The sequence below is a fragment of the Rattus norvegicus genome, chromosome 9, assembly GCF_021556685.1.
Source record: "Rattus norvegicus strain SHRSP/BbbUtx chromosome 9, alternate assembly SHRSP_T2T, whole genome shotgun sequence".
Lineage (NCBI taxonomy): Eukaryota > Metazoa > Chordata > Mammalia > Rodentia > Muridae > Rattus > Rattus norvegicus.
Genome location: NC_141542.1, coordinates 126,479,317 through 126,505,938, shown reverse-complemented (window position 1 = coordinate 126,505,938; position 26,622 = coordinate 126,479,317). Strand labels below are relative to the sequence as shown.

Genomic DNA, 26,622 nt, shown 5'->3' with positions numbered 1-26,622 from the left:
AGACATTTAAAGCGAAGACTTTATAAAGCCATATACTTCATCTTCACAAGCTTGGGAGTCTGAGATCGGGCTCCTTTCCTATACATAGTTAACGCTTGTGTGGAAAATTTGTTTCAAAATACCAGGTTTTCTATAAATTAGTCTTGGAACACTATTGAGTGAGTTCCTACCCAGAGGCCTCTTGGAAAGGGCACATTTGTGTTTACAATACAGCGTTCTCCAGGGAAATGGCTAAAGAAGGCAGTCAGCATCTTGGGAATACAAATGATACAACATTATGTTTTTTAAGTGCTTTACACTTTCTTAGTACACCTTGAGCAAATAGAATGTAAATATCAAGGAAAACTGTTTTCTCCTGTAGGAAGCTGAGGAAGAAGACAAGAAGTGTGCCAGTGAGCTTGACTCCCTGGAGAAACACAAGCACCTGCTGGAAAGCGCAGTGAACGAGGGTCTCAGCGAGGCCATGGGCGAGCTGGACGCCGTCCAGCGGGAGTGAGTTCACCGAACCGAGAGCTGGCTTTGGCCAGGCGCCATGTCACACGCCTTTAGTCATAATACTTGGGAGGCAGAGGAAAGAAGGCGGATCTCTGTGAGTTCAAGGCCAAGCCTGGTCTTCTAGCCACAGCTATTGCACAGAGAAACCCTGTCTTAAAAACAAAGCAAGGGGAAAAAACTAATTCTGATTTTTTTTTCTTTAATTCCTATTATAAAGCTTTTTGGGGTGTAAAGAATGAGAAGATTTGAAGAATTTAAGTAGAGAGACAAAATGTAAGATGCCTTCCACTATTATAGTTATTGCCTAACTAGATTATTGAATGGCTTTTAATGCCTGGAGACAAATCAATTTTGTTGTTGTTTAGTTTTGTTTCAATTTTTGTTTTTGAGACAGGATCTTTATGTGCAGCCCAGGCTGTTCTGGAACCCACTATGCAGAGCAGGCTGACCTTGAACTCACAGAGATCCACCTACCTTTTTGACTAAAGTCGTGCTCTAACGTGTGCAGCTGGGCAAATCTTAAATTGTTAAGAAATACATAAGCAGTACAGTAAATACTCTTCAACTTAAGAAGACCTGCAAAGCCAGGCACTGTAGCCTTGCACTTGAGCTGAGAGGTGGAAATGGGATGGAGGTGTGCACACAGGGTAGCCGACCACACATGCAATGACCTGAAGCAGCCGGTGTCCCTTACGTGGCGTTTACACAGGTTCTACCAGGTGTGGTTTTCTCCTGTTCACCAAATATTTCCAAGGGAAGCGGTAGTGTAAGTAAAGGCAAAATTCGCATTTTCCTCAGGTTCCTATGCAGTGTTGATTTACTCATTTACTCTGAGACATTAAACAAGTTGTCCTTTTTTCTTAAATCTTAATTCTGTAGATACCAGTTAGCTGTGCAGACCACAACTGAAGAAAGAAGAAAGGTGGGAAACAACTTACAACGTCTTTTGGAGATGGTTGCTACACATGTAGGGTCTTTGGAGGTAAGGGTGGAGGTCTTTACTGAATTCTAAGAGACATTTTCTACTTGTATCTATAAGAACTAAATTACGATTCTAAGGTTCATGAAAACTGGTTATCTATCAGAAGGATCTTGTGTACTGGTGTGGCAGGATTATAAAAGACTACGTGTACACTTTATAAAATAATGTTCAGATACACCACACACAGAGCAGAGGGAAGGGGAATAGGTCAGGCGTGGGCCCTTGCCTGGTTCCAGCATTTAGGAAGCTGAGGCTGGGGAGTTGCTGTTGACGGCCAGCATGTCTCAAAGAAGGCAAAAGTAGATGTGCGAGCATGGGAGTGGCATTGGAACGAGAGAAGGGCGTGCTGCAGGGTAGACCCTGAGGGAGACAAACCACTCTCTGGGGGGCAGATCCTGCCTCACACAGAGCCTAGAGCCATGTGGGCTGTGGGCTGTAGGCTCTGAGGTCAGGTGAGGCTAGACTGTGAGACTGTCTTTACAACTCAGCAGTTATAAAATGTTCTTAAATCAGGTGCCAGAAGAAATTCTTTACAAATTCAACTTAATTAGAATTAAGGACTTTTTAGCCTTAGTAGCTAAGGACATAGCTACATACGCTGTAATCCCAGTGCCCAGAGTGCCAAGGTCCTCAGCTTAAGGCTAGGTACAATTAATGTATATGATTATAGTCCAAAACTAGGCAAGCCCAGCCAGGAGGCTCACAGGTGTAAGACCAGCTTGAACTACAGAGGGAGGGGGACACTGTCACAAAAAAAAAAACAAACCCACGTGAGCGAACTATGAGATGCCAAGCAGTGGGCATAGTGGTGCTCCTAATGCTCCAGAGCCTGAAGCAACGGCACTGCGATGACTTCCAGGCCACCCTGAGCTACAGATCACATGCACACAGTACTGGGGTGCACACCTTTAATCTCAGCACTTGGAGACAGATATAGGTAGATCTTTGTGAATTTGAGGCCATTCTGGTCTACAAAATGAGTTTCAGGACAGCCAGGGATATTACACAGTGAACCCTGTCTTAATACAACAGGCTGGAAAGATGGCTCAGCCAGTAAGAGCACTACTGCTCTTCCAAAGGTCCTGAGTTTGATTCCCAGCAACTACATGGTGACTCACAACCATCTATGATCTGATGCCCTCTTCTGGTATGTAGGTGTACATGCAGATAGAGCACTCAAATACATAAAATAACAAAAATAAATAAAATGTTAACCACAATCACAAATACATGCAATGAATATGAAACTTAAAACCAAGTCTCAGTTTGATATTACAGTTATGTTTGAATAATGATGGGGTTACATTCTGAAATATGCATCACAAGGCCACTGGGCTGGTTGTGAACATATTATAATGTCCTTATACAACCCATATATAGACCTTATATAAATCTCTTCAGTTCGAGATTGTATTCTCAGGAGACTGTTCTTCCTATGTGTTGCCTGTTCACCAGAACATCTGCAGACATCAGTGCATAATCATAAATGCAAACATACCTCTGAGAAGATTGCAGCTTTTATTTTTGCTTTTTAGTTGCTTTATTTACATTCTTCCATGCAAATGGCAACACTGTAGTGTTAATCGACACTCACACTAAGTGGGTAGGCAATCCCCAGTTAGAAGCTGGCAACACAGTCCCCTCCTGGCGTATGAGACTAACACAAGGCTCACCACAGTCAGATCAGCAAAGGCCTGTCAGGCCTGAATCGCAGTATGAATCCCATGGGAAATGGCCAAACTTAAGGCTGTCTCCATCTCCACCCAACCCATCCTTAATCTGCCTATTGAGTATGGCCCATTGAAAGTTAAGGGGAAGTCGGCAAGCCTGCCCTCTTTGGTTGTGGTTTGCTGCAGGCTAGTGGCCATTACCTCCTCCCAAAGGACAGTCTTCCTGACCATTCTGCAGGGGCTGCTCTATTTCTACATTTTTCTGGACCTTGCAATTCTCACATTGAGATGTGCCACTGTGACTCTTGGCTAGTAGACCTGTTCCGCTAGCCCAGGGCCTGGTGCCCGACTGCTGTGCACAGGGAATCACAGAGCTGGTGGCCAGATGTGGGTCCTTTTTTTTTTTCATTTGAGATAGTCTTACTTAGCAGCCCAGACTAGTATTGAACTGTGGTCTTCCTGCCTCAGCCTATGAGATTACGGTCATCTACTATTTCATCTAACTGATTCTTTTTTTAATTTAAAAATGTCAGTTATATGTAAATATCACACTTGAAACAAATTTGTCTTTATACATTAAGAACTGTGCATTGTTTTCACTAGAAACACCTTGAAGAGCAGATTGTTAAAGCTGACAGAGAGTATGAGGAATGCACGTCTGAAGATCTCTTGGAAAACATCAGAAGGATCGCAGAGAAGTATAAGAGCAACGCTGCCCAACTGAAGGCCCCCGACAAATGAAGATAAATTAATTAATCTTTCAAAGACATAACAGTATTTTATCCCAAAATTATGGTAACATGGTAGATTAGATGTGACAGATAGTTAATAAAGTGTACTAGTGAAGCGTGGGCGTCCCCTCCCATTTCCATGACTCACTTCTGACCTGAGGAGAAGATATGTGGCATGGGCTGTACTGGGAGTTAGCAAATCCAGTCTGAATATGTCAGGCACACCCACTCACTGCCTACAAGTTCTTTCCTGCTGTAATGGTAGTTAAGCATATGCAGCAGAGGCTACTCAGCCTGCAAAGCCAGAGGTATTGCTCCCCAGGTCCCTGTTAGGTGTCTTTTCCTGGGGAGATGTGAAGAAGCATCTGTTCACGCACATGGAAAAGATAACAACTAAAGGATTCCATCCAAGTCCAGCTGAATCAATAAGTTCATCAGGCTTACTGGCAGATCAAAAATGGCCACCAGGAAATCCCCTGGACAAGTACAGGCATTATACCATGAAAAGTCCCACCTACTGGATAACTCACAGCAACACCACTTGAGAGTCTTGGACACCTTGAGGGAGGCTATTCTACCACAAATTTTCCTTGTCAGCTATGTGCCTTTTGTATAACCTCGGGGCAGGGCACTTCTGAGGACTCAGGGCTGAACACCGTAAGCCTCCCTCCTCCATCCAGGGGGGAATGAAGTGAGCTGCTTCACTTAAGCCTAGAGGAGACTTACACAGTCCTTTAATAAAAAATTTGTTTGATTAAAGACTGCCTACTTTTAAAAGTTCTTGCTCTGGGATGTATCCCAAGTAGAGAACTTGCCCAGCATATTCAAAGTTATAGATTCAGTCCCCAGCTCCCAAGAATAAGCAGTTAAAAGACAGTTGTAGGTTTAGATTTAAATAAAAAATAAAAAAAAAACTGCTTTAATAAGGGTTTTTAAACATTTTGATTCCCCTTGTAGCCCACCGTCCAAAGGTAGGGGAGAAGAAAATGGTAAATAGGACAAGAGGATGTGGACCCATTTAGTAGACCTGTTTAGTAATTCTTTGGAGCAATTTAATCTCTGCAGTCCAGTTTAGTAGTGTCAGAATACCAAACACAAATCAGTAGCAGGGGTACGATCCAACAGAAACTGCCAGGCCTCCTCAGAATTGACAGGAGTCCGTGGGAGTGACTAGGACTAGCCAGAATGCCTTGAGAACTTCTCTGCTGTGCCTCTCAATGAAGTGAAGATCAGCCAAGATGTGAGCCATTGAAGTGTTGCAAGACTCGCTGTGCAAGGACCCTGTCATTGTCCATTGGGTCCTAGTTATACTCTCCAAACACATGTCCTCCGCAAAACACAAGGAGACTCTGCATCACATGATACAGCCAGAAACTTATACTTCAGACAGTTATCTTCAGACAGTATGGAGGTAAAAAAGTAAAATAAAATAAATAAAAAAAACCTCAAGTTGCTATTTAGAGCCTAGACAAAATTTCAGTTTTAAATCTATTTTTTAAAAATAATCTCATGTAATACATGGTAGTGGTGTGTTAAGAGTAGGCTACTGCTAGAGTGCTTGTCTAGCCTGTCACGGCCCTTGGGTTTGATCCCAGAACCGAGGGGAGAAAAAACAAAACTATTAAAGCAAACACACAGCCTCAATCTAGCTCAGTGAGGGATGCTGAGAGAGAGGCAAAGGTCTGGAGGTCACGGCCAGCCTAACGTACATAGCAGGATAAGGGGATCTAGCCCAGGCTGGCCTCAAACCCCTGCATAGCTGAAGATGACCGTGAACTTCTAACCCTCCCACTTCCACCTCTTTGTGAGATTACAGTTTGTCTCCGTGTCTGGATTATGTGTTATGGAGACCAAACTCAAAACCTCCTACATGCTAGGCAAGACAACTATCACCAGCCCCCCAAAAGCAAAACATTAATTAGAAGAGAAGCTGGCATTTTAGTGCATGATCCATCCTTTCAGCAACTGAATAAGAGGATCAAGAGACCCTGTTAAAGCTAAAGAGAAAAAGGAACAAGGCAGAAAGACACTCAGTGGACATGCCCTTCCCTGTCCATAAACTATCAGTTCTCATAACTCATTATCTGGGGCTTAAAGAGGCCCTGATCACAGGCACAAAGTTCCACATACACAGCTAAAGAATGAGAATAACAGCTTGTGTGATGACTTAACATTTAACAAATTTCAAAAGTACCCCCCCCCTTTTTTTTTTTTTTTTTTTTTTTTTTTTTTTTTTTTTTGTATTGGTTTGTTTGGTTTTTGAAGACAAGGTTTCTTTGTTTAACAGCCCTGGTTGCTCTGAAACTCTCTTTGTATACCAGGCTGGCCTGAAAATCAGAGGGAGAACTCCACCTGCCTCTGCCTCCTGAGCACTGGGATTAAAGGCGTGAACCACCACCCTTGGCTTGACTGTTAAATTTTATCAAATGACTTGTAGGGATTTAGACATGAATTGTGACTTTTTTCTAAGTATTTTCATATGATCACTTTCTCAGGCTGGGACTGTAACTCATTGCATCTGGGCCCAGATTCAATTTGAAGTTCTGTCAGAAAAACAAAAGTACATGTACACATTTCTAGAATAAATACCATTTGGTCATGAGATGGTTTTATGCTGCTAGATTTAACACTTGGGTTTGCTTGGATTTGTTTGTTTGTTTTTAATGTGTATGAGTTTTTGCCTGCATGTATGAATGACCCACATACATGACTATGCCCACAGAGACCACAGAGATCCACAAAGGATGTGGATCTCTGGAACTGGGATTGCAGATGGTTTTCAGCTACCTTACAAGTGCTGGGAATCAAATCTAGGTCCTCCAAAGCCATTTCTTCAGCCCTGTTGATTTCTTTTTAAGGGGTGGTCTGGCAACTCATGACTGACTTCCAGTCTCAACCTATGAGCTAAGAGTATAGACTCTAAGCTCAGATAGATAGATAGATAGATAGATAGATAGATAGATAGATAGATAGATAGATAGATAGATAGATAGATAGATAGGCCCAACGTTTTTGTTTTCTTTCTGAGCTAGAGTCTCCCTACCCTGCCCATACTAGTCTCAAGTTTAATGATCTCAGCCCTCCACTTGAGTCTCCAAGTCGCTGGACTAACAGTGTATACCACAGCACAGCACTCTTGTTTAGCTTTAAAAAAAAACATTTATGTATATGAGTACACTGTAGCTGTCTTCAGACACACCAGAAGAGGACATCAGATCCCATTACAGATGGTCGTGAACCACCATGTGGTTGCTGGGAATTGAACTCAGGCCCTCGGGAAGAGCAGTCACCTAGTGCTCTTAACTGCTGAGCCATCTCTCCAGCCCTCTGTTTTACTTTTTAAAATAAAAAAAAAAAAAGTTAAACTTCTCTGGGATAATATAAAAGTATTAAGGGCTGGGAGTGATACTTCATGCCTGTCATCCCAGGTGACTAAGGTAGGAAGACCTGAGGTCTGAGTCCAGCCTGGGATCCTACCTTACGTGTGCACAAGCATGCGTATGCAAAAAGGGCCTGGAGGGAAATTAGACTGAAGGTAAACTTCCTGAATACCAGAGGACTTAGTGCAGCTTTTCTGCTTCAGTCTCAGCAATTAGGTGAATATTTTAGGTTAGCCTTGCGGCTAGTGAGCTGCTTCAGTGGGTCAAAGGCACTGCTGTCCAGGCCTGCTAACCAGAATTTGATCTCCAGAACCCACATAAAAGTGGAAGGAGCAAAGCGGTTCTGCCAAGTATCCTAGAAATCAAGCTATTGTCCAAGAAGCTGACTTGAGCAAAATGGTAACATGAACAAAGCAAAAAGAAAGTAAACATTATGCAATTTTAGCTTTCATGTTGCCAAAGAACATCACACTAGCCAAGGGTGTGGTATAGTGGGACAGGAAGACAAGGTTAAATGTGGGCTGGTAAAACGTCTGAGTGGGTGGCTTCGTGGATGGTTGGGTGAGTGGGTGGGTGAAGAACAGGCTGCACCCACAGAGTTGTGAAAGGCTGTAATGGTGGAGCTGCTTATCCTTTATAGACTTTCCAGCCTCAGGATGAAAGAGAGATAAGCTTTAAAGCAAGCCACTTCACCCACTAGACCCTAGCAGGGTTAAAATACAAATAGAGAAAGTGGCACATAGCAGCCCAGCAAGGGAAGGGTAGAGAAAGGTGAGCTGTCCTGAGAAAGGAGAAAAACACAGCCTGTTCAGGAACCAAAGAGGCCACCTCACCGGGCTGGAGAGATAGCTTAGTGGTTAAAGGCACCAGTTCCTCTTGCAGAGAACTCTGGTTCACTTCTCAGCCTACCCACAGTGACTCACATCCATCTGTAACTGCAGTTCCAGGGGATCTGACACTGTCTTTAGGTCTCCATGAGCACTGCACACACACTTACATACGTGCAGTGCAAGCATTCGTACACACAAAAATAAATCTTTTTTAAAAAGAAGCCATCTTGGGGAACTTTGGGGGCTCTCTGTCTTTTAAAAGAATATAGCCAGTTGTAGATAATTGTAATTCCAGCACTCCAAAGTCTGGTGCAGGAGGATAGCCACAAGTTCCACGCCAGCCTGGACTATATAGGGAGACCTAATCTCAAAAAGCAAAACAAATCAAGAAGGTACAAACAAACCACAGGAGATTAAGGAGATGTGTAAAATGCCTGTTGTGTAGGCATGAAGACCTAAGTTCAGATCCCTAACACCCTTGTAAAAAGCCAGGCTTGGTAGGGTGTCTCTAACCCCAATGCTGGGGGTTTGGACAGAAAGGAGACAGCTCACCTTTCTCTACCCTTCCCTTGCTGGGCTGTTACGTGCCACTTTCTCTATTGTATCACATAGCTCATTTGTGAGCTCCAGGTCCAATAGAAGCCCTGTTTTAGAAAATAAGATGTAGACAGATAAAGACACCTACAGTTGGACCTCTGACCTCCATGTGTCTGCACACATGTGCAAGAACATGAATCTGCACACAAAACATGCAAACAGCAGTGTGCTACCAGAATGATGAATTAATCCTTTATTAGGAAAACAAATCCTTTATTATTGTGGTGGTTTGAATAGGCCCCCATAGACTCATATGTTTGAATGCTTGGGACACAGGGAGAGCAACTATTAGCAGGCATGGCCTTGTGGGCATAGATATGGCCTTGTTGAAGGAAGTGTGTCACTCTGTGGGCGAGCTTTGAGGTCTCCTATGCTCAAGCTACAACCAGCGTGGCGAACAGTCTATTTCTGCCTTATGAAAATCAAGTGGTAGAACTCAACAACAAAAAGGGGGGCTGGAGAGATGGCTCAGTGGTTAAGAGCACTGACTGCACTTCCAGAGGTCCTGAGTTCAATTCCCATCAACCACAAGGTAGCTCAAAAACCATCTCTAATTGGATCTGATGCCCTTTTCTGGTGTGTCTACAGTGTGCTCATACACATAAAATAAATAAATCTAACAACAAAAAAAGTCATAGAACTCTCAGCTCCTTCTCCAGCACCATGTCTACCTGGACGCTGCCATGCTTCCTATCATGATCAAAATGGACTAAACCTCTGAAACTAAGCTAATCCCAATTAAACTTTTTTCTCTATAAGAGTTGCGATGGTCATGGCATCTCTTCACAGCAATAAAACCCTAACCAAGAGACTTACCTATCACCATCACGAGTAGAAAAGTATCTTCTCTCCAGAAACTAGGTAGCACACTCAGGCCCTGAACTCACAGTCGTCCCACTTCCCACTCTGGACTGCTGGGATCAGAAGCATATAATAGCAAACCTGGTTTATGTGCATCTGCTTTGAATGAGGAATGTCCCCTCACAGATCCATGTACTGAATGCTTGGTCCCCGGCTGGTGGTGCTGTTTGGGGAGGGGGTAGAAGCTTTACATGACGCCTAGGTGTAGAAGTGTATCACTAGGGTGGGAATGGCCATGCAGGCTACACCTGGTGGCTTCCTACCGTTTCCTCTCTATCATGAGGTGACTTAGTTTCTGCCACATGGTGTTCAGGGCTAAGTCCAAGAAGAGGGCAGGAAAAGAATTCAAGATCTTTTCTCCCCTACACCTTCACTCTCTCCATCATGTAAGAAATGTGGGAAAGTGGAACATGTGTTCTCTTGAATGTTCCATTTTCAGGAGAGAAGAAAAAGATGCTGAATTGAGTTATGCGAGACCTGGAGTTGACTGAAGAGAAGGGAAAATGGCTAATGAACCCTGGCAAAGCAGATGACACAGAGATGGAAGGTAGTGAACAGGGAGTAAGGGGTGGGGAATGAGTTGTAGATAAAACAAGCCCAGAAGCTCGGAAGGTTACCCACGGACTGAAAGCTACAGATGTCTTGTCTAGAAAAAAATTCTATCCTATGGCAAAGAAAGGGACTAGTTCAATTGATAGAGTACTTGCCTGGCACGCTTGAAACCCTGTTTGATTCCCAACACCCATAAACTGAGTATGGTGGTTTGAATGAGAATGAAGCCCCTCATATACTTTAATGTTTGCCTACCTCCTCCCCCGCCCAGTTGGTGGAAGTAATTGAGAAGAATTAGGAGATGTATTACCAGATGTGGTCTTGGAAGTTTCAAAAGCCCACTTGATTCCCAGTTGTGTCTCAAGATGTAAGCTCTTTGCTACTGCTCCACTGCCAGTCCTGCCTGCCAGCTGCGATGCTCCCTGCCATGACAGCCATGGGCATGTCCTCTGACATTTTAAGCCCCAAATTAAACATTTTCTTCTGTAGTTGCCTTGTTCATGGTGCCCTATCACAGCAATAGAAAAGTGAGTAAGATATCAGGTGTGATGGTATCCACCTATAATCTCAGCACCATAAGGGCAATGAATTCAGTGATATGCTGGAATATGTGGTAAATTTCAAGGCTGCCTCAGCCAAATAAAAAGGGAGGAGACAAGGGCGAAAAGAGAAGAAGAAAAGGAACTGGGGGGGGGGCGTTAATCAAGTAGAACACATCCAATAATCAAGAAATCTTCAAAGCTAGCCCATCTGTAGCCCAAACTTGGGGAGCACAGGATTATTCAGCTTAAATTCAGATGTTTAAGAACAACTAGAGCAATGCAGTAAAACTTTACTTCAGAAAATAAATTAATGACAGTTGCAGTGGCGTGCACCTTTAATCCCAGCATTTAGGAGGTAGAGGTGGGCAGAGCTCCGTGAGTTCAGGGCCAGCCTTAACAGAACTAGTTTCTGGACAGCCAGAGATAGATGGAGAAACCCTGTCTTGAATAAAACAAAAAACAAACAAATAAAATGGGTTGGAAAACTGGCTCAACAGTTAAGAGCATACATGCCAGGAGATTTCACAACCACCTGTAACTCCAGCTCCAGTGGATCCAAATTCCTGCTTCTGGCCTCTATGGATACCATGTGTGTGTACACACACACACACACACACACACACACACACACACACACGTAAAAATTAATTAAAATTGAAGTTTGGAAAGATTGCTCAGTGGTTAAGAGCACTGACAGCTTTTCCAAAGAACCTGTGTTCAATTCCCAGCACCTACACATGGTTTACAACTGTCTGTAACTCCAGTTCTAAGGGATATGGCACCCTCACACATAACGTATACACAGGCAAAAACACCAATGCACATAAAATAAATCTTTTAAAAATTAATTTAAAATAAACAAACCTCAGTAGCCATAGAAAAGACTGTATGCCACATTTGCCATCTAACTTATGAATAGCTGATGAAGGGGTATCGTAATAAGATCAAGCAAAGAAGGCCTTATTATAAGGCCTACTTCAGGTTAACCAACCAAGGACAAACTAGTCGTTTTTGTATAAATGCAGAATAGCCTTCATTATGTTTGGTTAAAATCATATTTCCCTGTCCAGAGGAAAACATCATTTATCACCATTATCAAAGTTTTCCCAGTCCTGGTTAGAGTTCAGGGTGCTATTTGGGGACATGATTGTGTGGGGTAAAGAGCTACAGAAAAGCCTAGTGGGCTGGAGCTCCAAGCGGGGCAGTCCATGAAAAATGCATCCAGGACAGAGGGAAGTGGGAGCTCTGACTTGTGTGGAGTCTGATGTCCAGAGCTGTTAAACATCTGGAGCAAGATTTTCCTCCCATCCTCTCAGGCTGTTTCACACATGTCACAGTTGTCTTCTGGGAGAAAGTTTAGAGGCTTGGAAGACAAAATGAGAGAACAACACAATTACACCTTTTAGAGTCCTCTGTCCTCTCTTCCTTGTATACTTGGTTTTGAAACAATGAACCTTAAGGAATGTGGCTTTGATGAACCTTAAGGAATGCAGCTTCGAGTTAGAAGCAGTATTTAGGTTTTAGGCTTGCAAAGCTGAAACAATATGCTATTTGATGCCAACCGTCTTTTTGTTCTGAAAAAGCAATATTGTTGGGAATTTTTAATACAGCAGGAAGGCAAAAACATTCTCCAAAATGGAAAGGGACTCTGGATCTAAGGTGAGACCCTGTAAATAAACACAGTGGGTGTGTGAAAATGTGAGAACTTGTAACTTGGCTTTAGCTTCTTTCTTTTTTGAGATTCCTTTTTTTTTTTTTAAAGGTTGCGATCACAAACAGGAGAAGGGACACACCCAGCAGCTGTAGAAGCAGGAAACAGTTATTCTAAAACCGAAAGGGGGTTGGGGGGAAGCATGAAAACTCAGAGTATCTCTGTGTTTTGTTCTGAGTAGCTTGCTTGCCTTCAGAAGTGGGCCTTTCTGCCTGTGACTAAAGATGGGGATCTTAGGCTTTCTGTGTGTAGCACATCCCGGATAATTTTGTAACCATGTCCTCTAGAAACCCCTAACTGAGATTACATTTCAGAAGTGTTAGGAACTAAGTCCAGAGGGACAGAGGGGACACTGAGAAGAGCTGCTGCAGTCACTTCAAGCCAGAAGATGGCTAAAAGGGGTAACTGACCTGGGCTTGGCAAAACTCCACTTGGTATTGGGGGTTGGGGGTCACTTACCAGGCTGTGTACCTCCCCTAAAACTCACAGCTTTTGAAGTATTCAGGAAAGAACACTGTTCACCTCTCCTATTTCCTGTGGCCATACATAACTAAATGATGCTACAGGTATTGTGTGCTTGGCTTCCAGGCCATATGCAGTCACTAACAAGCTAACAGTCCTGTGAGAACCAGCCAGTTTTCACAGAACACATGACTTCTCTTTTCAGAAACCGAAACCTAGATGAGAAACAACTGAGACCGCAGAGGGAGGGGTACTGCTTTCTTTCTGCTGCCGTGGGACAGTGTCTGAAAGAATGTATGGATAACTGCAGGTACCTGCCGGATGAGGAGTGTAAGCTACAGATTACTCAGACTGTCAAATGTTTTACTGTTCTTTAAAAGGGATTTAAACCGGGCTGTGCACCTCCCCTCACTCAGACAGCTCTCGGTCCAAGTCAACTTAGCTTCAGCTAGCAATATTTTTATTAGACCCAAAAGTAAAAAAATTTGAATTTCAAAAGAAAAATCCAGTTCTGAGAAGAATCAACCTTATTGTAGTTTTAAGCAAGATGAAGGCTGTTTCATGTTGTTTTATACCTAGGCAATTCTAACTCAGGCAAGCATTAATACTCAGGCAAGACAGTATATGAAGACCCTCACACATGAATATATACTTTTACAAAGAAAAATGGGCACAGAGGTTCACATCTGTAATCCTGTAAACCTGGGGATGGAGACAGAAGGATTAGGGGTTGGAAGTCATTCTTATCTACATGCTGGGTCCAGCCTGGGTTACAGGAGAACCTGCCTCAATCAAGCAAACAGTATTTTCATTTTCTTAAGGAAGTTTCTGGTTTGCAGCAAAGTTGAAAGGAATTTTCATGCTTCTCCCGTCTTGCCACAGCTTTTGCCTCCCCATACCTATAGCCTTCCCATCCTTAATAGCCTCTAACAGAATGATATTATTTGTTACAACTGGGGGGCCTCCCCATCCTTAATCTCCTGCACCAGAATGATACATTTGTTACAACTGGAGAGCCACCACCTGCATCTCATTATCACCAAACTCCTCATTTAAGTTAGCGTTCACATTCTGTGCAGATGTTGTGTGTGAGCGCATTCACATAATCAAATGCAAGTGTGTGTCAACGAGCACACGTGGAGGCCAAGGAAACGTCAGATGCCGTCCACACCTTCCATCTCGTGTGAGAGAGGGTCTGCCGGGTTTTTTTTCTGCTGTGTACACCAATCCAGCTAACCCTATCTTCCCCACAGGAGTACTGGAATCACAGGTGCTCTCGGTCCAGGGTTATATGGGTTCTGGAGATTCAAACTCAGCTTCTTCATTGCTTAAATTTTATATGAGGTTTATGAATGCACAGCGAATAGCACCCACCATTACAGCCTCGTAAGAGTATTTTTTTACTCCTCCTGATTCATGCTCTTCTTTTATTTTTATTTATTTTATATTTATTTATTTATTTATTTATTTATTTATTTTTTTTTTTTTTTGGTAACGCCGACAGAAAATCGATGCTGCCTACTGGAACGTCGACTGCTCCTGTTTAGCTTGACCTTGTGTCTTGGGTAGGCAACAGCATCTGAAGTGAGTTCACAGATTCAATAGCCATGTCATGTCTAGACACAGAAAAGAACATGAAGTTATGATGAGCATCATCTTACCAAGTTTTAAATTTATAGTTGAGAATTCCCCTTGGAGGGTCTACATGCTTGACTGGGGGAGGATGGAATTTGATCTTTTCTTCTGTCTATCCAATCTAGGTCCATAGGCAGAGAAGGCCAGCTTTCCAGTACAGAGGGAGCCGAGATCCCCAGCAGAAAGTGGTCATCTCTGTCCTCTGTTGACTCCTCTAGCTCTACTTGTCTTTATGTTTGTTTGGTCCACTGATTATACTCCAGGGAGTGTTAGAGTCCACATCCACATTCCACTCCGCAGTGGACAGAGACTTACCAGGCTTACGCTCCATGACCCATACCTCATAGCTCTTGTTGCAGTTGATCGCAGCCATACTTCAGATTGTCACACAGGCAACGCTTCTCTCAACGAAGCTTCTAATACTGCTTTGGGGTTGGTAAAAATCCAGGAAGGCCAGGCTGTGAGGCTGGAATTTGGAGCATGAACCCACCACAACAGCAAATTCTGCATCATCCAGCTGGGTTAAGTAGCAGACGTCTTCAACAGCAAGGAAACTCAGCATACCATAGATGTGTCATGGAGTCCAACGGGTAAAGTCTGTGATCAAGGGCTGAGCCATCACTGGGTCCTGCTGATGAGGACAAGAGAGAAGCATGGGCCTGTAAACTGTTAGAACTCAGTGGCTGAGTTAGGCTAAAAAAAAAAAAATGATAGACAGGGCTTTACAGATGCCACCTCTATGAACCCTGGGGTATCCTCTTCATGGCTGTCACTGTACTCAGGCTTGACTTTTGAGACCAGTAGATCAGGCTCACCTGAGACTCACTGTGTATTCCAGGGTGACCTTGTATTCTGCCACCTCAGTGTCTGTGCTGGGATTACAGATGTGTACCACCACCATATCCGGTTGATTGGAAATGATTCTCCTTATCATATAGTTCTGTACTGGTTTTCATACATTTTTTTTTTAAACAAAAAGCACAACCATCTCTTAAGGGGCAAGGGAGGTTTCTGAATCTAATTGTGTCCCCAGGGGTGGGATTGAAAGGGAATGAGAAGAGGCAGCAACACAAAGCATTCTTATTTGTGGGGATAAAATCTCTAAAGCGAGCTGATTGGTTAAACTAAGGATGTGGGGAGGCCGTTGATAAAAGCCAGAAAGAGCTGGGAAGAGCCAAGGAAAGAGAGACAATTGCTGAGGGGAGCTATAAAAATCTGAGTACCACAGCAAGCCTAGAGACGGGCTCTTCCTGTGTCACTTGCTCCCAGTGCAGAGCCCATTATAGATTTATGTTTGGAAACAAGTGCTAAATAATTTGATGAATAAATTAATACTTCTAAATTGTCATAAATTTCTTTCTGTGCTTGTTTTATCTTCTTTTATATTGTGCTCGCACAGCTAAACTGGAGTCGGGTCTAACTCCTGGAAGCATAGGTCTTTACTCCAAGTTTGGTTTTCTTGTCTCTAGCACCACACTGACTCTCTAATATATTGCAAATAAAATATAACATAGGGTAACCTTCTTGGAACCCACCCCATCTCCAGAATTCTTTCCCCCTTTTCCTGACTAAATCTATGATCTCTCTGCTCACAAACAAAAGACCACAGCACACAGCACACTCCTCCCCAGTGCACAATCCCTCCCTGTGCATCTATAGGCTCACAAACCACAGCCTTTTTCTGATACTTATTTTCAATTCTCTTTAGCCATATTTCTTTTCTTGAGACACCACCTCGCTATGTAGTCCTGGCTCACCGAGAACTCACCATATAGACAAGGCTTAGCCACATTTCTCACAGGCAAGTTTCCACAATTGCCCTGCCATAAGTTTCAAGAATTTGTACCCATCAGAAACAAAACAACCACCTTTTAACATTGCAATATGATGTCGCTGTCTCCAAACGTGTTGAACAGCATTCACAAGTATCCTGCATTATATGTGACCCGTGGGCCACAGGATGGACACATTCCCACCCTGTTGGCTGTCATTCTTGTTTTCATGACCTGTAGTTGCTTTATTTACAATAACATGAAGGGTGCTCTGATCTACCATGACACTTCCTGTCTCTAATAGATGAAATCTGGAGACGAGTATGGTGCACTTTATGCCTGCTTCTCTTTGTATGTATGGTGTGTGCTATGTGGTGTGTGTTGTGTGTGTGTGGGTGTGTGTGAGTGTGTCTGTGTGTGTCTGTGTGTGTCTCTGTGTGTGTGTGTGTGTGCGCATGCGCACGCGCCTGTGCATGATCCTGTGAGTGCCTGTGCATGTGTGCACTTGTGGAGACCTGAAGTTGATATCAGACCTTTTCCTTACTTGCTCTCTACCTTTCTTTGAGAAAGGGTCTCTTACTGACTCTGGAGCTCATCCCTTTGGTTAAGGTGGCTGACCAACAAGCTCCCAAGATCTACCTTTCTACAGTCCCATCACTGAGTTATAGATACACATGCGTGCATGCTGGTTTTTATATGGCCCCTGAGATTGAAACTCAGTCTTTGTGCTTGTAGGGCTGTTTGGACTAAGCCATTGTGGTGATTTGTATATGCTTGACCCAGAGGAGTGGCACGATTAGGAGGTGTGGCCTTGTTGGAATAGATGTGTCACTGTGGGCATGGGCTTTAAGAGCCTCATCCTAGCTGCCTGAAAGTCAGTCTTCTCCTAGCAGCCTTCAGATGAAGATGTAAAACTCTCAGCTCTTCCTGCAACATGCTTCCCTGGACACTGCCATTCTCCTGCCTTGATGATAATGGACTGACTCTCTGAACTTGTAAGCCAGCCCCAATTAAATGTTGTCCTTGTATGAGTTGTCTTGGTCATGGTGTCTGTTCACAGCAGTAAAACACTAAGACAGCCATCTTCCTAGTCCACTTCCAACTTCTGATTAATCAAAACAAGGTCTGTTAAAACTGAAAACCTTCCCCCCATAGCCCCCACCCCAAAAGAACCCTAGGCCATCAACACGGCTCAGTTAATAAAGGTACCTATTGTCAAGCTGAAGACCTGAGTTCTCCTGGGACCTACAGGATAGAAGAAGCACTGTCCTCTGACCTTCACATACACAAAGAGGCACAAGCATGCCTTCCTCTCCGCTACATAAAAAAGTAAAACAATTTTTTTAAAAAAGCTTAAGCTCTCATAAAAAATAGGATTTTGTCCAAATGCCAAACAATACTAACAAGTATTAGAATTACTTCGAGTTATGACCTTTTATGAGATTGTGAAAATTTTTCAAAAGAGTAATATATCATCTAATGTTTCAGTTTTAAGGTTTCAAAGAAGTCTGAGGAAAGTCCAACATCTGCTGAGCCTACTCACAGATGTCACAGAGAGAACTGAGCTTAGAGAGGGCTCAGTTGAGAGTTAAAAACACTTCAACAATTTGTATATGATGGGTATGTCTTGCGGCCAAATATATTTACTGTGTATCTCCACCTTTCCAAACTACGAACCACGTGACTTTTATCCCACCTCTCTACGTAAGTCACTGAAATAAGTGACTCACTCAGTGAATAGTAATTGTGACACCTTTCTTACTTGGGGTTTTCTTTTATTATCTTTTTATTATTGTGTATGTGCAAGAACATAGTGGACACACATGTGCATACATGTGGATAACACAGTGCATTGGGATAGAGGTTAGAGGACAATTTTTGAGAGTTGATTCTCTTCTTCCACCACATGGGTTCTAGGGATGGGACCCAGGTTGTCAGGCTTGGCAGCAACTGCCTTAACCTGAGGAGCAATCTCACCGGATCCAGGTAAGGGTTTTATTTTTGTTCTTTTGAAAAGGGAGTCTCTTATTCCAAGCTAGCTTTGGCTTCCTGATTCAGACCTTGAACTCCTCGTCCAACCTACTACTGAGCCACCACATCTGACTCTTGTCTCTGTTTGTGAGGTAGTAGTCCAGGCTGACCTTGAACTCCAAACCCTCCAGCCTCAGTCGCCTAAGTGCTGGGAATACAGGGATGAGCCAGCACATCCGGTTGTACTCTCAATTATTGCATTGTATTTGCTCCCGAGCGAATGATGATGGACTTTTGGTGACTGTCACTAGTCCATAAGATATATTTATGGCTGGAGAGGGTAAGCACATGAAAGCACAAGCATCTGAGCTCAAATTCCAAGCACCGTATCAAAAGGCCTGCCATAGGCTCATGTGCCTGCAACCCCATATTTGAGGAGTGGGTGTAGGCAGGTCCCAGGAGATTTTTGGGTAAGCCAATCTAGCTTAAGCAATCTGGGTAAGCCCAGAGGAAAAGCTTCAGGATCAGGGAAAAACTCTTGATTCAAGAGAATTGAGGCAGAGGGATAGAAGACACCTAATGTTTTCCTCTGGCCTGAACAAACACCCCCTCTTCCACAAAAGATAAAAAGTATGTGCAATATAGTATCCCTCCCTTCTTCACGCCACTGTTGTTTGTATCTTTAGGGCAGATAATATTTATATCAGATGTGTACAATTGTCTTATTGCCTCTTACTGCTGAGAATCATCCTCAGTTTTGGGGTCTGGGGAGTTATAGGATAATATATATATATATATGTATATGTGTATATATATATATATATATATATATATATATATAATCTCCAGTCCAGATGGTCAACTTTGTGTGTGTGTGTGTGTGTGTGTGTGTGTGAGAGAGAGAGAGAGAGAGAGAGAGAGAGAGAGAGAGAGAAATTTGGTTAAGAAGTTTCCATTTTTATTTCTCCTTATATTAAGCAAGAAAAACATTCCCATTTCATTTGGTTGGATGAAAACTGAGGAAGGAGTGAAGGCATGTGCCGTAATCCCAGCTACTGAGGGGGCTGAGGCAGGAGGTTTAAAAGTTCAAAGCAAATCAGAAAAGTTTAGAGACCCTGTCTGGAAGCACCTGAGAGGCAGAGGTAGGCAGAGGTCTGAGTTCAAGACCAGCCTTGTCTATATAGTGGGTTTCAGGCCATATGAGTGAGAAACGCAGTGAGACCCAGTCTCAAAACTCAACCAACTAACAAAGTAACAACAAGCAAACAGCAGCAACAATGAAACAAGAGGACCTGGCAGCACCTGAAGGTAGAGACAGGAGAAACAATTGTTCAAGACCAGCATCACAAACATCTGTAACCCCAGTCTCATATAAACATAATAAAGCTTAGAAAAATAAAAATGAAAAGACCAGCCTCTGTTTCTTAGCTAAGGCCAAACTGAGCTATCTGAAACTTTCAAAAAAAAAAAAAAAGTTTGAGAAAGGGCTGAGAGTGTGGCCTAGGGGCTGAGTCTGTACCTAGCATGCACACGTTCCTATGTTCAGTTACCTCTATCACAAAAATAAAAGGAACTAAGGAAGGGAAATTTTGTTTACAGTAGGGTCATGCTATGCAGTCCAAGTTGGCTTTAAATTTTAGACCCACCTGCCTCAGCCTCAAGAGTGCTGAAACTACAGGTAAGCATCACCATGATCAGCTGGGGAGAAGACGTTAAGAAGCAGCACATGGGTTAAAGAATTGGTCTTCCTGTTTCATTAAGGAACCTGGCTAACAGAACAGCACCGTTGCATCAGAATGTACTGGGTACATTGTGGGAACACAATGAAAGAATCAAGCGTGGCAGGAGAGAGTAATGAGCTTGGGGTGCAACCAACAACTTTCCCACCACAGCCAAGTGTTTCCAATACAAGCAGTGGCACCCATCGGTTTTAAAAGCTTAGGATGTGGTCTACACTCATCCCGCTTGAGACGGCAACTAACAGACCAGGCATACGCACACAATAAATATTTAAAATGTAATTTAAAAAAAAAGTAGTGGTATCTATGTTCTCTCGTCTCAGGACTTGGTCAGATTGTTACTCCGACGATTCCCAAAGACCTATGCTATTTTTGCCTATAGGTAAAAGGTCTTTACACCTTCAATGTCTTATGAAATGGTCTTATGAATCCCTCTGCCCACCTGCTTTTTTTTCCAATTAAGTAATTTATTTACTTTACATTCCGACCACAGTTTCCCCTCCCTTCTCTCCTCTTGGTTCTTCTCCATAATCCCCTCCCAACCATCATCCATTCCTTCTCCCTTTCTTCTTCAGAAAAGGGGAGGCCTCCTGTGGCTATCAACCAGCCTTGGCATATCAAGTTGCAGTAAAACTAAGCACATCTTGAATCCTCTCCCATTGAGGCTAGACAGAGCAGCCCTGTTAGGGAGAGGGTCCCAAAGCAGGCAGCAGGGTCAGAGACTCCTGACATTAGGAGTCCCACAGGAAAAACAGGCTGTACTAGGGTTTCAGATGTGCAGAGGGCCTAGGTCAGTCCCACCCATGCTCCCTGGTTGTTGGTTCAGTCACTGTGGGGCCCCCTGGACCTAGGTTAGTTGATTCTGTAGGTTTTCTTCTAGTGTCCTTTCCTCCTCTGGCTTCTTCAATCCTTCCTCCCCCTCTTCCACAGGATTTCCCATGTTCCATCTAATGTTCGGCTGTGGGTCTCTGCATTTGTTTCTATCAGTTGCTGGGTGAAGCCTCTCAGGGGACAGTTATGCTAAGCTCCTGTCTGCACATAAACCATTAAAAGAGCCAGGGGTTGGCTTCCTCTCATGGTATGCGTCTCAAGCTGGATCAGTCATTGGTTGGTCCTTCCTCAGTCTCTGCTTCATCTTTTCCCTCCCCGCACATCTTGCAGGTAGGGCAACTTGTAGGTGGAAGCTTTTGTGGCTCCCACCCACCTTTGAGAACAGAACCAGGTTTTCAGGCAGTGTGTTGTTCAGCAGTTTATAACTAGTAACAGTGGAGGGCTGAAATGATGCTTCCTGTTGGGACATATTTCCAAACACCTGTGCCCTTAGATTTTAGGGACAGAAAAAGAGTAAGGATTTACGTACAGTGATACAGTGCCCTTGGGACAAAGAGGAACGAAAAAACTGAGAGTGTAGTTCAGCATATATGAAGCCCTGGTTTAATCCCAGGGATGGAGGAGGGGCAATTATTATCCAGATTTAAAATGATTCCCCGTAGGTAGGTAAAAGAGATGGTCCTCCTCCCTCAAATACTTATATAGCTGTATATACAACCTCCCCAGGCAAAGCGTGGAATTTGTTTAAGTTGGAATGAGAAAGGACCCTAAAACGTTCTTCACCAGTTTGGTAGGTTAGGGGCTCAGAGTCGCAAAACTTTTTAGCTGGCAAACCCTGAATTTATGCCACCGAGATTACCCTTTACTTTCCAGAATAAAATAAAATAACGTTTGAGGAGATAAGGACATTGAAAAGACACCTTTCTTGCCCCCTTCTCCCACCCCCCTTTTTTTTCCTTGCCACCTTTGAAAGCACTCTTTTTAATTTGGAGGATCAGTCAGCTGCGTTTAAATGTTTGTCTTCTGGGAAATTCCTGCTGGAGTTTAATCACTATTTTGAGTAATTAAGAGGGCGGAAACTTAATCCAATTAAGGTATTTAGAGACTGGCCACAGGGAATGATAAAGTCATTAAGGTGTGTATGGGGGGTGCCAGGTGAGTAAGCAGGAGACAGACACATACTCCTAATCCCTTACCACACATACTCCTAATCCCTTACCACATGGTGCCCTGCACTGCCTAAGGGCTCTACCAACTAGAAGACTAATTGTCAGGTGTGCCCCTTGACCTTGAACCTCTATACCAGCTAGAGAAAAGAAACATCTTTAATTTAGGGCGTAACAAGGAATCACCAGCCCAATGGGTGTTTTCTATTACCAATCAACCATATTTTGTTTTCCTGCTTTCTGACACCATCCTTTTTTCTCTTTCTCTTTTCCTTATTTGATGGTGCTAGGGACCAAACCCAAGGTCTCCTCATACACACGTCAGTATCACTGCTGATTTATATACCACCTCTCAAAGATGGCAACACAGCATTATTCTGAAAATCAGTAGGGATTTTTGTAAACCTGCTTCTGTCATTGGAGAGGGGACCATAGAGTGGGTTAGCTATGTGACAACTGTTGGCTACTAGGACATTCCAAAGAAGCCAAGCAGGGCCTTGATAAACAGTTGCACACTGATGTTTTTGTTTTTGGAATGTGATGATCAAGTGAAACACTAGGTTTTCCTGATAGAGATGTCTAATTAGAGGAGAACTCATGTAATTAAGCCAACAAACAGCCTCAGCTTGACTGCCAAGCAGGGAAGTGAGCCTATCACATAGCACTCACCATGTTTAGGATGGCTGATGATTATGTTAAGTAAATCTCACCAGCAGAGCTGCTCAGCCAAATTACAGTATCATGAGCCAGAAATTGTTCCCGCAGTAAGCCACTACATTACAGTTTTAGAAAAATTAAAAAAAAAAAAAAACACAGTTGGGCATGGTGGCACCCACCTTTGATCTTAGCGCTTGGGAGGCAGAGGCAGGCAGATTTCTGAGTTCAAGGCCAGCCTGGTCTGACAGACTTAGTTTCAGGATGGCCAGGGCTACACAGGAAGAAAACTTAAAATCTAATTTAATCTTTGATAACTTTATATATTTATAAATGTGTTCCATTCATATTCACCCTCATAACTGTCTCTTACTCTTCTTGCTAACATGTTCCCTTCCTACTTTCATGTCCTTTTAAAATTTTTTTTCTTTTTTCCCACAATCACTGGGCGAGGGTTGCTTCACTCATGAACATGGGTGTGGTTTAATTTACAAGATCCCGGGCAGCTTGCCAGTGTTAAGGCACTACATCTAAATACACTCACACATGCAACCACAAAATCAGGTGTGGTGGTACAAGTATGAAAGGTCAGCTCTCAGAAAGTGGAATCTGAAGTACTGAGATATAGAAGCAGAACTCGATTACATTAGCAAGACCTTGTCTTAGAACAGACATACCACACACACATTCCCATAAATCAGTATTTACAATAAAGAACTCAGCAGATTCTCAGAATATGTTATTGTTTTTTTCTAGCTTCTTCTAAATCACTAATAAAGATACTAAAAGTTTACAAATGGGTGGAGGTAAAGCAAAAAAGACGCAGGGTCAATAGAATACATTGTAACAGTCTGTCCAGCTATGTGTTTCAGTAGGTGTTAAAAAGATCACTTTTTTTTTCTTCCTGAGACAGAGTCTGTATGTAGCTCTGGCTGTTCTGGAACTCACTCTGTAGACCACAAATGGCCTAGAACTCTCAGAGATCTGCCTGCCTCTGCTGCCACAGTGCTGGAATTGAAGGCATGTGTGCACCATTGCCCATCTTTAACGAGCTGTCTTTAATTGCAGACATAACAGTAACTATTCACTTCAGCTGTTCCTGAAGCGTCTCTGCAATATCTCAGGACATTCTCACCCAAGGCTTGAGTCTCATCCCAAGGGGAAAGGGAGGAGGACTCTACCAAGGGCCACTAAATTTCATTGTAGTTTGTTGTAGAACCACTGGTAATTGACACAAGGCACTTTTTACAATTCTCAGCACTCAGGAGGTCAGGGCAGGTGTGTTTGAGGCTAATCTGGTCTACACAGCCAATTCCAGGACAGCCAAGGCTACAGAGAGAAACCCTGTCTCAAAAACAAAACAAAACAAAACAAAACATATATCTTCTGGTAAAGGTGACTGCTTTCAATCCTGACAATTTGAATTTGATTCCCTGGGAGCCATACCAGGAAGGAGAGAACTAATTTGCATAAATTGTCCTCTGACCTCAATACCTGTCCCAGGGCCACCATTCAAATAAAAGTGTGTGTGTGTTGGTGGTGGTGGTGGGGAGATAGCAGTGTTTAAAATAAAATACATTCAATAGGTATGATAGCTGATGATAAGTGACCAGAACCAGGGAACTGGGTCATTTCAAACTCACTTCATTAATTTCTCATAAAGAACAGACCCTTCTATTTAAGTTTTTTGAAGAATCAAAGGTGACTAGGACAAGGAAGTATTCGGACACTATTCTAGACTACTACACTGCCATCTAAGCAACTGAATATGTAGTCGTGGTTCGCTTCTGATTTGTGATCTTTCTGCCTCTACTTCCCTAGTGCTAGGATTTCAAGAAGGCACTGACTCACCTAGCATTAGAGTTGACATTTCTTTCTTTTAAAGGATTTACTACTACTACTACTACTACTACTATTACTACTACTATTATTATTATTATTTTCCTGAGACAGGGTTTCTCTGTGTAGTTCTGGCTGTCCTGAAACTCATAGGCCAGGCTGGCCCAGAGATCAAGAGGTTTGCCTGCCTCTGCCTCTCGAGGGCTGGGATTAAAGACATGTGCCACTCATCCAGCTTCTTAGAGCTTTCTTTAATAATGCTGCTCAGAATACTTTTTTTCAGATGACAATTGAGAAGCTAATTTTTAAAAAAAATTATGCTGGGTAGCAAGCAAAACAGTAACAGGATTGGGCTGTTTTCTGGTGCTCCCCCTCCCAATTTGAATGGGGAGTTTTGGATGTCTCTACAAATTTGTTCAAATAACAGCTGGACCTGGGAACACCGCTATTGCTACTGATGCATAACATACTACTCTCATTGTTACATTATTAAGGTGGATATCTACACATACAGGATTTGAATCTTTAGAGACACTAGCTATGCTGTGATGTTTGGGAAGAATATCCTAGTTCACCATGCTGAGATGACATCACAATAGTTAAGATGGTTTAGAAACATTACTGTTATATTTTTTTATTAGTCCAGGAATCACACACTGTATTAAATGTCAGGCCTTACCTATGAGGGCTGGGTTACAGGAACTAATGTTCTCTAAATAATGAGAACAAACAAACAAACAAACAAACACCACATTAAGACCTGCTGTTAAGGCTTTGATTCCCTGCCCCTGCATCTGGAGGCTCATAACCACCTACGACTCCAGAGAATCTGAGTCCTTGGACCTTCAAGGAGCTTCTGGTTTTATTTATGAGATTTATAATTTGGTATCACAGAGAAATTGCCCTGTTGACCCTTTGGCTGTTAAGTACCAATTTGCTGAACCACAAAGGCAATTCATCTTACTCGTTAACTAAGATTTAGAGAAACGACTTGCATTTCTCGAGTTGTTCAAATCAAACGCGGTCCATAAAAGGGACAGAAGGAAGTGGCTGTGTGAGTTTTAAAGATAAAATGTAAAATGTCAGCTAGGAGTAGTGACTCACACCTCTCCAGCAATCAGGGTTAGCGTTTGGGTTAGGGTTGGGTCAAGGCATGAGGATCAAAGTTCGAGGCCTGGGCAGCCTAGGAAGACTGACAAAAAGCAAACTACAATAAGGCTTCACAGAAATCTGATGATAGTTGGGCATTAATCTTGTGTCTCCTGTCTCCCATGTGTTCATGGTACATGAACAGCTTTGACCACAATTTCACCTGCCACCTACTGTTTAATTTTCTCTTCTTCCAGTCCTACTATTTATGCCACTCAACACATGCCTTCACTCTTGTATGTCAGGCTAACTATCCTTCAGTTCTATCCTTGGTGCCAACAACCAGGTCTGTTTCCAAGGTGCACTGACTTTGAGTCTAGCTTTATCGTTAATCATAAAGGCTCCTGCAAACCTAATAAAACAACACCCTTAAATCGGATCCAACTTCTAGAAACATAAAAGAACTCAATTAATTAATGGGTTTCATTAATTTACACGTTGGTCTCAAGTACAAAGCATCCAGGTTTTAAGAACCAGAGACCAAGTCAAGCACCCGGCAAGGTTACTCTTGTTTAGCACTCACCGTGCTATCTGTATAGTCAGAAGCGCATCCTCCATTAAGGATGCTAAAGTTTTCGAGGAGGGTGTCCTACGCACTTCGCGCTTAGAAGCTGACTAAACCTCGGTGAGTAGGTTAGGCGTTATTCTGGAATCGCAGCCTCAGAGAGCCTCAGAGCCGGGGCGCGCATCGCGGCAGCGGTGACGTCAGAGACCCGTTCCTCCTCCAGGCCGAGCTTTGTCTCATTGTCCCACACTAAAACCCACCCATGACCGCGAAGGAAGTGTGCGCGCAAAGTGGCGCCCAGTGTTTTAGCCACAGTGTCGGTCGCACGGGGACCCAGGTGGTGCACGCTTCCAGCCTCCGCATCCGCCCGATTCGGTCGCGCCCAGGAGACCGCATGGCGTGGTGGGAAGGCTCCAGGGCACCGCAGCCGGAGCCAGCATAGACCCTGGGGCGACGCGCCCGAAAGTCGTCCTCCCGCGAGGCCCCCCAGGCGCTGGGAGCGGTCTTCCCGCCGGTCCCCAGTCCCCGCGGTCCGCGTGAGGCCGGGG

The 26,622-nt window shown here is 43.4% G+C and overlaps 1 protein-coding gene and 2 long non-coding RNA genes across 6 annotated transcripts in view; 2 read left to right on the top strand and 1 right to left on the bottom strand.

Annotated features, from left to right (window-relative positions):
- Positions 1-6,480, top strand: part of Ndc80 (NDC80 kinetochore complex component) — a 37,295-nt gene extending 30,815 nt beyond the window's left edge. Inside the window, 3 exon segments of the mRNA NM_001126270.3 lie at positions 362-492; positions 1,375-1,477; positions 3,751-6,480. Of these exon segments, the coding sequence (NP_001119742.2) occupies positions 362-492; positions 1,375-1,477; positions 3,751-3,888 (372 nt within the window). The 3' untranslated portion in view covers positions 3,889-6,480.
- A 5,977-nt stretch (positions 6,481-12,457) lies between these two features.
- Positions 12,458-17,246, top strand: LOC148003910 (uncharacterized). Of its 4 annotated transcripts, none has more exons than XR_015629910.1 (5): positions 12,462-12,752; positions 13,019-13,123; positions 14,067-14,199; positions 14,318-14,397; positions 14,574-17,246. It is a non-coding gene; the product is annotated as an uncharacterized LOC148003910 (long non-coding RNA). The 4 variants fall into 4 exon arrangements; XR_015629911.1 differs by having other exon boundaries at positions 13,019-13,143; positions 14,574-15,798; XR_015629909.1 differs by lacking the exons at positions 14,067-14,199; positions 14,318-14,397 and having other exon boundaries at positions 12,458-12,752; positions 13,019-13,143; positions 14,574-15,797.
- On the bottom strand, positions 13,252-26,612 carry LOC134480432 (uncharacterized). The gene is made up of 3 exons (XR_015629913.1): positions 26,093-26,612; positions 14,789-15,079; positions 13,252-14,429 (listed from the first exon to the last, which is right to left on the bottom strand). It is a non-coding gene; the product is annotated as an uncharacterized LOC134480432 (long non-coding RNA).
- Between the last annotated feature and the right edge of the window lie 10 nt (positions 26,613-26,622).